Here is a 13,123-nt window from a genome sequence, read left to right as displayed (position 1 = left end):
TATGGGATGATTGCATTCTGCTGGGGAGAGGGGCATTAAAAAAAGAAAAGTTGCTATGCTCTGTATGTTCAAAGTATAGATTTTCTTTTAAGTCTCTCCTGTAAAGTGAATCCAGTATGCCTTATATTTTACCCAGCATGTGCAAACTAGAGGTTCACTTTAAGATCGAAACAAAGCAGGGAGTCAGAAAGCAAGAGAGAAACTCCCAGGCAAAACAAATGTATTTGAAAGGCTAAATATCTAGATTTTAAATAATGCATATGCTCAGCCCCCCCAAAAAAATCTTACATTTTACCACCTGTGCAGTTTTATAAGATTTCATATTTAAAAAACATACAAAATGAACAAAAACTAAACGATTAAAAGTTGTTATTTTTACTTTAAAACTAACAAACATGCTATACTTACCTGCTATGTGCAATGGTTTTGCACAGAGCAGCCCAGATCCTCCTCTCCTCAGATCCCTCTTTGGTGCTCCTGGCCCCTCCCTCCTGTTGAAACCCCCCCACAAAAAGCAGCTTGCTCCTCATTGCTCACTGACTTTGATTGACAGCAGCGAGAGCCAATGGCGTTTCGCTGCCGTCTCAGCCAATGAGGAGGGACAGTTCCGGGTAGCCGAGTCTCTCGTGCAACTTCGTTGGATCGAGAGGAGGCTCAGGTAAGTATTAAGGGGGCTGAGGGGGGGGGGGGCTGCTGAACACAGAAGGCGTTTTATCTTAATGCATAGAATGAATTAAGATAAGAAACCTTCTGCCTTTAAAATCACTTTAAATGATGAGTTGGATGAAGACTGGACTTTACTGATTTTGTGCAATTAGTTAAAATGCATGCCATAATAGAGGCAAATAAAGGTTTAATACCATTAGAAAAAAGATCTAATTCTATCTACCTAGCTATGAATGCATTGTTCTTTTACCTTGTTCCACTTCTCATGTTTTATTTGTTAACACTGCATAGGTAATAGTGAAAAGCAGAAAACTTTTTTTTTAGCACTTTTTTAGCAATTGGTGCTAACACAGGTTGAAAGAATGGCATTATAAGAGCTTACATAAATCTGATTTGTAACATGACAGCTAAACTATGTGACCTGAAATGCACTATGAAAGGAACAATTCACCCTACTGTGCATATTCACTAAGGCTGATTATCGGGTTATAGCGTGTGGTAAGAAGAAATAATCCACTTCAAATACACAATTTACAATTAACTCTTGTACTCTTACTATTATTTAGGTTATTTTCACTCTTACTATTATTTAGATTTTATCAACCTGTATTACAAGAACGGTCAGTATTATCCCTCATCAACCAGTACACTTTAATGCTGGGTGTGCAATTTTTAAGTGCAGCTTTGCATCTGCATGGGGATAATGGGGAAACTGGCAACCGTAAAAAAAAAAAAAAAAAAAAGGAATAGGGCCCCTTGCTTTTATAGCAGTTGCTCAGCTTTTACCACTTGTCTACCTGCCCCATTTATAAACAGTGGCTGGTAGACTGGGATTTTAAACAGAGCTGGGACTGTGTTTAAATTCGTAGACTGAGCAATGAGTTTTCTGGCAGAGGTGCTACGGCAGCTGTAAAGAGCCCTGCTCAATTGTCCCTGCCATGTATCCTGGTCTCTCCTGTCCACCCACAGACCCAGGACCAGCATGGTGGGTGTCAGCTGGTAAAATGAATGGAAATCAGCAAACATCTGTTCACTTATCTCCCCTCCAGTGAATGAAAAAGGAATCAGTGTGTGTATTATGTCACTTCCTGGATTAACTGTCACTTTCCCCAGCTGCTGTGATCGCTCCACATGTGCTCTGTTAGCTTCAGTGGAAGACAGGAGAGACATCATGGGTCTAATATACCCCTGATATCCCTGATTTCTCAGTACACAGAACTTGGCATTATAGTATGCTATATGATCCCCCATGTGAAAGCAATAAAAATTATATATTTTTATTTAAAAAGAGAAATATAAATAATTAAAAAATAAAGTAACAAAACACAAAAAAATATAGGCATGTAGTAGGTGTGCCTAGATATAAAAATGAAGATTGCGCTACACATGTTAAAGCGGATCTTCACACTCTCAATAACGTTTTCCTCCTCTCCACAAATAGCACTGCTTTTTTTTTTACCTAGGTGAATGACCTACACAGTGCTTGCTGTACCTCCTGGGATAGGCAAGTCACACATCCCAGAAAGCATAGTCCTTCATTCACAGGGGGAGGGGGATTAGGGCGGCCTAGCGATGTGACATTGGGAGGCCCACCTGGAAGATGATGTCACAAACAACATGTCAGCATGTGACTGAGCGGTGGCAGAAGACAAGAGGATCTAAGCAGGTCAATGCTGGGTGATTATCTGAACTTTGCAGAATACACTACGAGGTAAGCAGGGATAAAAAAAAAAGGAGGGAGGCTTTTAAAGTGACACTAACGCCTGCTGACGGCTGATATTACAGAGCTGCTGCAGATTCTGGAGAGATTATGGTAATAACGTTGGGATCCACTCAGATGCCTTACAGGCAGCTGGCTCAGCCTCTCAACACATTGCTGAGAGCCTGAGCCAGTCGCTCCCGCCCTTTCTCCTGCACAGCGCTCCAGTGAGTGCTGGAGGGGCAGAGCAGACAGTGGTGACTATAGCCACTGCTCTGTGCTTATAGCAGACCCAAGAACTGAGCAATCAGTGGTCACGTTATTGCTCAGTTCTCTAGTTTAGAGCTGGCAGTGGAACAGCTTGCAGTATTGGATCGATGCTGCAGCAGGTAAGTACATGACTATTGGTGTGTGAGAAAAGAAGGGCTAAAGAGGATAACGGATGAGTGACTAACAGCTGGAGTAAGGCCGAAGAGGACAGTTAAAGCCCAACTTCAGGAAAAAAAATACATTTAAATAGTTCATTATGCATGAATTACTCCTCAGACCTGATTCCAAACACCTCTTCCTAAGCCATTCTGCAGTGTAATATATCAAAGTCATAGTTTCCTCAATGAGCAAAATTAATATCCTGCCCCGAGGGCCAGACATTGTTACCTGCTCATTATCTTCTTGGGCACTATTCCCCTTACTGCTCCCATGAGTTCTCATGCCTCTGGAGCTTATAAGAGAGGACATAGCCACTGGAAGTCTTGCCTTTACCAATATGGGGTTGTGCACATCAAGTAGGCAGTGATTTGGACACCCGAAGGAAGGAAGGGAGTAAAGAAAAGTAAAGGAAAAAAGAAAGAAGGACCATCATGTGACTGTGGCTTAAGTTAAAGCAGAAGTAAACCCTTAAAGGAGAAGTAGTGCCAAAGCTCTTTTGGCTTTACTTCTCCTGTGGGTCAAATGAGTGCACTTAGTTCTTCTGTTGGCTGATGTCACAGGACCTATCTATATCTGAATCAAGCAAGATAATTTAACACATGGCTTCTAAAAACCACCTAAAATGAAATTGTAAGTGCATTTTGGCTCTGCACGTTCTACTCCCAAGCTATCCTTATCATACCTCTATGGCAGACACACTACTTAGCCCAGCCAAAGGCCATAACTGGACTGCCACGGCACCCTATAAAAGTGCCCAGTGTCTGTGCGAGGAGGGCCCTACAAGCCTAAGGCCGCGTACACACGATCGGTTAAACCGATGAGAACGGTCTGACGGACCGTTTTCATCTGTTAAAACCGATCGTGTGTGGGCCCTATAGGTTATTTAACCATCGGTTAAAAAAAAGCAAACTTGCTTTAAAATGTAACTGATAGATTGCTAACCGATCAGTCAAAACCGATCGTTAGTATGCAAAACCATCGGTCAAAACCCGCGCATGCTCAGAATCAAGTCGACGCATACTTGGAAGCATTGAACTTCGTTTTTTTCAGCACGTCATTGTGTTTTACGTCACCGCGTTCTGACACGATCGGTTATTTAACCTATGGTGTGTACGCATGACGGACCATCAGTCAGCTTCATCGGTTAACCTAAGACAACTGTCCTTCAGACCGAGGCTTAAGAGTACAAAGCTGCATTGTGCGATGGAGTCAGGACCTGTAAACTCTGTTTGTCATTGGATATATACATTTTTTTAAATCTATGTGCGATATAAAATATGACTTGGGGTTTCTGAGTCGGGCATTTGCACTATATATTATAAAAAAAATTGTAGCTGGAGCCCAAAATGATCGCATGTCTTTGGATTGGAAACTCCTCTACATTGGAACCCTTAATAAATGTAAGAAGCAAGCCTATATTATCAATTTAGGAATATCCATATGAAACTAAAACATCAGCACTGGGTGGAAATGGCCTTTGACTGTACAAAACAAAAATGTACTGAATAATGTGAATGTCAAAGCTGGAAATATTTTTATTTTGATATGACATTTAAGTGTTAGAATGATAAAGATCGGGGTATGTCAAACTTGCAAATAAATTAAAGTGGAGGTTCCATCAAAAAAACTATTTTGCTTTAAACTGTAGCTTACACCTAAAAAAGAAAAAAAAAGAATATTTATTTTTTACTCATCTGGAAATGCCTGTTGCTATGCGTGCGGTCCCACAAAATCTGCCCTTGAAACCACCTAGGATTCTGACATCATCTCCCTCTAATGCTCCTGGGAAATGTGTGTCATCATTTCCCAGGATGCAGTGCGCTGTCCAATTATCACTCCCCATCCAAGACTTCCAGGAAGTAAGTGCTTGTAGGCTTCACAATGCCCACAAGCAAAATGACAACAGTGTAGATATAGTTTTATAAACTATCTTTTTTGAATATCTATGCGGATCGGCGGCGGATTGTAAAATAGTAAGTGACCAGATTTATATTATAAAAACGCAGGATGAAAGGACATACATTTAAAAAATGCTAATTGTGGTTGGAACTCCGCTTTTAATAGAAGATTGCAATTATGGATGCTAATAAGATTCAGGTACATAATGTATGTTTGATGCACACAGTGGAATGCATGACAAAAATATAGACAGGGCATACCTAGTGACCAGTTGCTCACTGTCAACTTCTCTCTGCAGTAGATGTTGAAAATATTCTTCTACAACTTGGGCGCTAAGTGCTCTCTGTAGATATGGGTAGTATAAAGGATGACGAGCCACAACACCTAAAACAGAAGATAACATCAATAGTACCAATGTATAATCATCTTAAAGTCGATATGCATTCTAAAATAACACCTTGAAAAAAGGAATCTCCTTTTATTGACTCTTTCCTTCTATCTAACTCTTTAGAGCTTAGAAAGTGGCTTTATTTTAAATGAAAAGCATTAAAAACACGAGGTAATATGCAAAACACCTGTGTTTGTACATCATCATTAAAGCAAAATGCCGGCCAAATGATTCTGTGGTGCACCTGGGACAGGAGCCTCTGCTTTTTAGTGTCCACATAGGTCCTGCATTGTGCAGAGCTGTAACACTGCCCAGTGTTGCAGATCACAGTGGGAGAATGGTGGCTCCAGTGTCACTGTGACAACTGCCCATTCTGACAGCAGCTCCTGATAAACAGAATGCAGCACGAGTTGTTAAGTCACAGTAAACAGGGAGGCCCCGTACACACGTCCGAGGAACTCGACGGGCAAAACACATCGTTTTGCCCGTCGAGTTCCTTGTGAAGCCGCCGAGGATCTCGGCGAGCCGAAATTTTCCATTGAACAACGAGGAAATAGAGAACATGTTCTCTATTTCCTAGCCGAGGTCCTCGTCGGCTTCCTCCGCCGAAAGTGTACACACGGCCGGGTTTCTCGGCAGAATTCAGCTCCGACCGAGTTTCTGGCTGAATTCTGCAGAGAAACTCGGTCGTGTGTACGGGGCCTGACTCTCCCCATGCGAAAGACCAGTCCTGCATGTTGAGAATGTTACCTAAATCTCATGAATGAGATCTTGCACTGTGCTGAAGCATAATCGTACAATGTTTGGGCTGCTCAGCACTCACTGTATAGAAATGCATATATAAATCTAAAATAAATAAAAATAAACCTATGTTTGCAGTGTTTCCTTTGTCTCCACTTCTTGTATAAGCAAGCTCCTCTAAGCGATATGAATAAGGCCCACTTGGTAGATCTAAAAAGAAAAGCAACAATATTAAATTTATAGTAATATTAATTAATAATTTAAAGTTTAGAGATAACCAGAAATTTCATGTAAAGGGCACCAGTTACTACAGTAAAATTCATGCAGTCTTAAACCATATATTATACAATAGGACATTTGGAAATTCTGCACTGGCTGGGTTCCATAGATGCCAGAAGAAAGGAATTTTACTGTATATTTAATCACACTAAAATGTGTCCAAAATTGTTTAAATGGAAACTAAAGAGCATTTTTAGTGGGCATGTGTTCAAAGTTATTATTCTAATGTTAGTTTTTATGTAAATATAACATTTGCTGTGCCAAATTTCCCCTGTTGTACTACATACATGATTTGTTTGACCACCCACTAGGAGTAGACGTGTAATACATTGCATGCAACTACTCCTTCCAGCCACATGGAAAATGCATTGGGCCAGATTCTCGTACCTGCGGCGCAGCGTAACGTAACCCGTTTACGTTACACCGCCGCAAGTTTTCAGTCTAAGTGCCCGATCCACAAAGCACTTACCTGTAAACTTGCGGCGGTGTATCGTAAACACGTCCGGCGCAAGGCGGCCCAATTCAAATGGGGCGGGTACCATTTAAATTAGGCGCGCTCCCACGCCGGACGTACTGCGCATGCTCCGTTCACAAATTTCCCGATGTGCTTTGCGCGAAATTACGACGCGCCGACGTGTTGAGAATTGCGACGTGCGTAACGTACTTATGCCGGGAAAACAAAAAATTCAAAAGCGACGCGGGAAAGACGGGCATAATTTAACATGGTGGAGTAATTTTACACCATGTTAAAGTACCCCTAACTTTGCGACGGGAAACTAAGACTTGCGCCGACGTAACAACGGGAAAAACCTTTGTGGTTCGCAGTAACTGCTAATTTGCATACCCGACGGTGGTTTACGACGCAAACTCCCCCCAGCGGCGGCCGGAGTATTGCATCCTAGGATCCGACGGTGTTATTCAATTACACCTGTCGGATCTTAGGGCTAGTTATGCGTAACTGATTCTATGAATCAGTCGCATAGTTAGAACGGCCCTAAAACAGAGATACGACGGCGTATCAGGAGATACACAGTCGTATCTCTTTTGTGAATCTGGCCCATTGTTTTTACTGAGTCATACCTGACTGAGAGTGGCTATGGACCAACATTTGCAAGTGATGTTCATAAATTTGCTCAGTTGCTCTTGGGCAGTTTCTGACCAACTGCCCAAAAGGCAAGTAATATTGCACAGGGGGATTTAGCAACCTGTTGAAAAAACTGCCCTTTCAAACTGTCTCAATCCTCTCCACTTTTATGGAGCAGGGAAAAAGATCAAAAAATGCATGTGCACGGCAGTCACCATCGGGTAAGTCTTGGCACTCATTCTCAGAGAGACACTTTCCTGTCTATGACCACTATGAGGTTTAATTCAAGAGATGGGAAAGTGAGGAACAAGTACAGTAAAACCTTGGTTTGCGAGCATAATTCGTTCCAGAAACATGCTTGTAATCCAAATCACTTGTATATCAAAGCATTTTATTTTTTATAGGGTATAAAAGAGAAGAGAGGCACCTCTAATGCCACGTACACACGGTCGTTTTTTTTCTTGTAAAAAAACGTTGTTTTTTATCATGAAAAAAAAACAAAGTTTTTCAAACTTCATTTTTAAAAACGACGTTGCCCACACACCATCGTTTTCTGAAAATGCTCTTGCAAAGCGCGGTTACGTACAACACGTACGACGGCACTCTGTTCCATTCAAGCTCGCGTCATAACTTGCTTCTGAGCATGCGCGGGTTTAAAAATGTTGTTTTAAACGTCGTTTTAGCCCCCACACGATCATTTTTTATGACACAAAAAAACGTTTTTTTTTTTTTTTAGAAGACAAAAAACGATGTGAAGCCCAAACACGATCATTTTAAATGACGTTTTATTTCATCACAAAAAACCACCATGTGTACGCAGCATTAGTGTAGCAATAAGTTGCTAAATGTTGTACCTTCATTAAATGTAACCATATTGCTACACTTAGAGGCTCCTCTCTTCTTTTTTATACTCAGTTGTGACATAACGCTACTCTTATAGCAAGACATCGCTTGTATATCAAGGCAAAATTTATTAAAACATTTTGCTTGTCTTGCAAAACGCTCTCAAACCAAGTTACTCTCAAACCAAGGTTTTACTGTATCTGTGAAGCAGCTAGTGCAGCCACATGTAATTAATGTAATGTTAAAATGTCAAGTTCACCCAAAAGCTATATTTCAGTTTATGGTAGATGCTGTAGAGTTAATTTGTGTCCTATATCTCTCAGGAACTCCGTTGGTGAGATTTCCTAAATTCCTTAGACCCGGTTCACACAGGGGAGACTTGGGATCCGACTTGAAGTTGCCCCAAGTCGTGCGACATGTCAAATTACATTGAAGTGAATGGGAGCCGTCTTAATGGACACTACTGAAGTCTTTCCGACTTCAGAAAAGGTTCCCGTACTACTTCAATCCGACTTCTAGGCGACTTGTAACCATCGATTTCAATGGAAGTCGCCTCCATAGTTCATAGTGAGGCAACTTTACAGGAAGTCGCCCCTGTGTGAACCGGCTCTAACGCAAACCCCTCCCTCCCACAGAGCTGGTATTTGGTATGAATCATCCCATATTGATGAGGACAAGGGCCTCTTCCCGACAACCCTGGCCGTTGGTTGTTGGGGTCTGCGGGTGGGGGCTTATCGGAATCTGGGAGCCCCTTTTAAAAAAGGGCCCCCAGATCCCGGCCCACCACCCTATGTGAATGAGTATGGGGTACATCGTACCCCTACCCATTCACCTGGGGAAAAAAGTGTTGTTGAGTCAACATCGGAAAAAAGAGAAGAGGGAAGAGGATGACGCAGAAGACCGGGCCGCTGCTAGTAAAAGAGCTGGAAGGAGATAGCGGAGAAGCCCAGCAGAAGGCAGAAAGAACCAGAGAGCGGGAGAAGAGAGCGGAGAAGTCGGAAGAAGATCCCCGAAGTCGGAAGAAGGGAGAAAACCAGGCCACCGCTAGTAAAAGAGCTGGAAGAAGATAGCGGAGAAGCCCGGCAGAAGGCAGAAATAGACAGAGAGCGGGAGAAGAGAGCGGAGAAGTCGGAAGAAGATCCTCGAAGTCGAAAGAAGGGAGAAAACCAGGCCACCGCTAGTAAAAGAGCTGGAAGAAGATAGTGGAGGAGCCCGGCAGAAGGCAGAAAGAACCAGAGAGCAGAGAAGTCAGAAGAAGACCACCGAAGTCGGAAGAAGACCCCCGGAGCTGCCTAATAAATTAATTTAAAAACCTGTCTAGTGTGTTTTTTCTCTTGACACTTTTCCCCCCCAGGTGAATGGGTAGGGGTACGATGTACCCAATAACCATTCACATAGGGTGGGGGGCCGGGATCTGGGGGCCCCCTTATTAAAGGGGGCTCCCAGATTCCGAAAATACCCCCGCCCGCAGACCCCGACAACCAACGGCCAAGGTTTGTCGGGAAGAGGCTCTTGTCCCCATCATCATGGGGGCAAGGTGCTTTGGGGTGGGGGGGCGCAGGGTGCCCCCCTGCCCCAAAGCACCTACCCCATGTTGAGGGCATGCGGCCTGGTACGGTTCAGGAGGGAGGGAGCTTGCTTGTCCCCACCCCCTTTCTTTCAGCGTAGGGGGTTCCCCTTAAAATCCATACCAGACCAAAGGACCTGGTATGCTCTTGGAGGGGGAACCAATGCCGTTTTTTTATTTCAAATTTGGCGTGGAGTTCCCCCTCCTGGAGGTGACTTCAAGTCGCATTGTAAGTTGCTCCAAGTCACGCTGTAATTTACGCTCAAGTCGTGTCCAAGTCGTCTCGCAAAGTCGCGCACAAAGTCGTATTGCCCCTGTGTAAACCGGCTCTAAGACTGCACACCTGCTGTGACCTTTTCAAATTGTGCTGGTCTTTTTTTGGTCCATTGTAGGCTGCTTGGATATAATGTGCCTGCATTAATGCTTTACAAAAGCAGGCCAAGTTTAAAGGGGGCCTTATTTTAAAATATAGAGCAAGCAACAGGAGTTCTGAAAACACACAAAGGTAGTAGTGAGGGGGCATACAAGAAAAAAAACACACCAGGAAAAATGTACCCTTCCAATACTACAAATTCAAAATATATATAAATTTATTGAACATGATATATCAATATATAATATATCAATATTGTATCAATGTGGCACAGGGAAACCCCCGACCCATGTGTCCCAAAAATCACACAGGTCACCCCCTTCCTTCCCCTCCCCACAGCACACTCAGAAAACCCCCCACTCTAAATGCTCTGGCGCCACGCCTCTCCCAATGGTACCCTCCCTCAACCTTCTACCCCCGCGGGGGTTGAAAGGTGAAAGGGGGATGCATTTGGAGGAGGGGGAGTTTCTGGGTGCGCTGTGGGGAGGAAGAGAGGGGGTCAGGATGACCTGTGTGATGTTGGGGACACCCTCGAGTGGGTGGGGGGTTTCCCTGTGCCACATTGATACAATATTGATATATTATGTCCAATAAATGTATATATTTTTTTAATTTAATGCCTGGTAGGTGCATTTTTCCTTGTGTGTTTTTTTGTATGATATAATATTTGAAGCACCTCCCCTCAGTTTTAGGGTACAGGCACCATTTCAAACAACCACTCCTAGAAACTGATCCCTTGAACATGTGTTACTGTTTCTGAAGCAAACAAAAAGACACAATTGCTTCAGTAGAAATGGCAACAACATATTATATATTACTTCTCAATGGTTTATTTTGATAGTTCACTGCTGTGAATTTTAACAACACTACATTGCAGCTGGTGAAAACAATGAAAACTTAAAATTAATTTAACAGTAATTTGCATTTCATTTTTTTGTAATAACATTATGATGTGTCTGATAATTAGCTTTCCTATGGATTATGAGATGATCGGTAGGTCACAGAGTTCACCCTGGATTACCTAATTTCAGATTCCACCCTTCAGAGTGACCTGGATACTGCAGTTAATGGCTCAGGGAATGATCTGACCGTCCAGCAGGTCATCTTTTCTTTCCCTTAAGGTCAACCCCACCCTAAAGCCAGGGACTAAAACAAAGTCCCAGAATATTAAGAAAAATGTGCATTAGCATTTCTAGGTTCACTGATTTAATAACCGTGAACTGATATGGTGACCTGTATATCACCCTTTGACTTTTAGAAGGTGAAGAGCTTTTACCATTCCTATAATAGCTGGTCTGCCTGTGAGACTATTACACTGCCTATCACTTACATCTGTGGCTACCTGAAAGCAGAAGGATATGGACAAATTATGGAAGAAATTAGGTCAAAGTTCATTATTTTAAACTTGCTTTTACTGATTTCTAGAAAACCTCCAAGGTGCAAGAAACTTATGGCAAAGTATAGGCCAAGAACATCTTTTCAGTAATAGTGGTGACTATAGAAAGAAGCAGCATTACCAAACAATGACCAGTTATTACTGGTAAAATCGCTTCCCTTTTTAAAGGCCCAATTACAGAACTTACCCCTAAACTAACAACAGTTTTAATGGGAAAATGTTATATAACTGATACCATCAAACTCTAAACCTGTGAAAGCATTGATTCCACCTATAAAGCATACCTTTAGGTACTTCTGGTGTTATAGGCTCAACAGAAGAAATATATTCATCCACAGTGAATGAGTGATCATCTACAAACTGCTCTATATGTTTTCCATCCATGAAAATATCAATCTGAAAGGAAAAAAATTACAATGTTATAAGAATATCAATATATGATTATGGGATAATACAACGTCTACTACCACAGATTTATAGCGTTATACATAAAAACTACTGCCTTATTTAGTAAGGCCTGGTTCACAGTGCTGCGAATTCTATTGCGAATTTGATCCCTTGCGATTGTTTAAATTCGCAAGTCATTTTACTAACATAGTTTTCCATGAGTGCCATTCACATCAATGCATTACGAATCTAAGCTGCGTTAAAAAAGGGTCCTGTCTGAGTTTGATCCATGTGCAATGGGAATTCAGCTCTATAGACTGGCATTCCCTGAAATCGCGGCAGCGTATCGCGGCAAATTCGCGGCAAAATCGTGGCGGTAAAATCGCGGAATTTTGAAGGCGCAATAATGTGAACCGGGCCTTAGAGCACACTAGCAAGTCGTGACAACCTGCAGGCAACAGGATTGCTATACAGTGCTAGAACTGGGTAGAGAAGCCATGTCAATAAAAAAAAGTCGGGCAAATAACCATTTTCAAAGGATAGTTTAGTATTGGCAGGCAATGTATTTACTTATTATGACTACTACTACTTGACATATTTCACTGCCAAAATGGGAACACTCTTTAAATTGGACCTTGCAGTCCTTTCCAAAAATAATAAATACAATAATTTAATAAATAAAATAACGAAATAAATGTAAAACTCAGACCCTAGCTTTTGCATAGGTGCCTGTGACATTACTTAGCACTCTGGGGTATTGGGAGGATCCCAAAGTTTGTGAGATGTACTTTCTGCACAGTGCAATAGAGCATTCTGAATCTGATGAGATTTGTAATCTTTAATTTCCCAGGATACTGAAGTGAGGCTGAAAAATAATCACTGGCATGAGGCAAGAAAGCTGGAAGCCAGGGTTTAAGATAAGTATTTTTCCTTGTCTTCTGGTCATTTTTTTGTAGGTCTAAGATGGGAGGAAAGGGTTCCCATATAGCTGATGTGGACTGCAAAGTTTGCTTATCTATGGTACTGTAAAAATTGTAGAATGTGCTTCTTTATAAAAGAAGAAAAAAAAAAAAAAGGAAATCCTACCTTGACATCTTTCCTGGGATACAGGAAGAAAAATGGCTTCAAGACAGGGGATCTATACGTATAAATGAGACGGATTTAATAGAAGGAAAATCACTTGGTTAATCAATACCATAATGTATACCATGACAAAGAATTTTAATCAGCAGAAAACAAAGCCAAATTCTCTTTTAAAACAATACTTTGTAATTGATTATGAAGATATATTTACACTACAGCATGTCCAAAAAACAAAGGGCCAGATTCTTATAGAATCTGCGGCGGCGTAGCGTAAGCCATTTACACTACA

The 13,123-nt window shown here is 41.9% G+C and overlaps 1 protein-coding gene across 3 annotated transcripts in view; it reads right to left on the bottom strand.

Moving 5' to 3' along the window:
* The window catches only part of LOC120920129, a 127,199-nt gene that overhangs the window by 7,115 nt on the left and 106,961 nt on the right, over window positions 1-13,123 (bottom strand). For all 3 annotated transcript variants that reach the window (XM_040332046.1, XM_040332052.1, XM_040332058.1), the window contains exons 16-19: window positions 12,838-12,889; window positions 11,649-11,760; window positions 5,949-6,032; window positions 4,954-5,077 (exon numbers count right to left, since the gene is read on the bottom strand). In XM_040332046.1, coding sequence (XP_040187980.1) covers window positions 4,954-5,077; window positions 5,949-6,032; window positions 11,649-11,760; window positions 12,838-12,889 — 372 coding nt within the window. The remainder of the gene's footprint in view (window positions 1-4,953; window positions 5,078-5,948; window positions 6,033-11,648; window positions 11,761-12,837; window positions 12,890-13,123) is intronic.

Source organism: Rana temporaria, chromosome 1, assembly GCF_905171775.1.
Source record: "Rana temporaria chromosome 1, aRanTem1.1, whole genome shotgun sequence".
NCBI lineage: Eukaryota > Metazoa > Chordata > Amphibia > Anura > Ranidae > Rana > Rana temporaria.
This window is presented reverse-complemented; position numbering and strand designations above follow the sequence as displayed.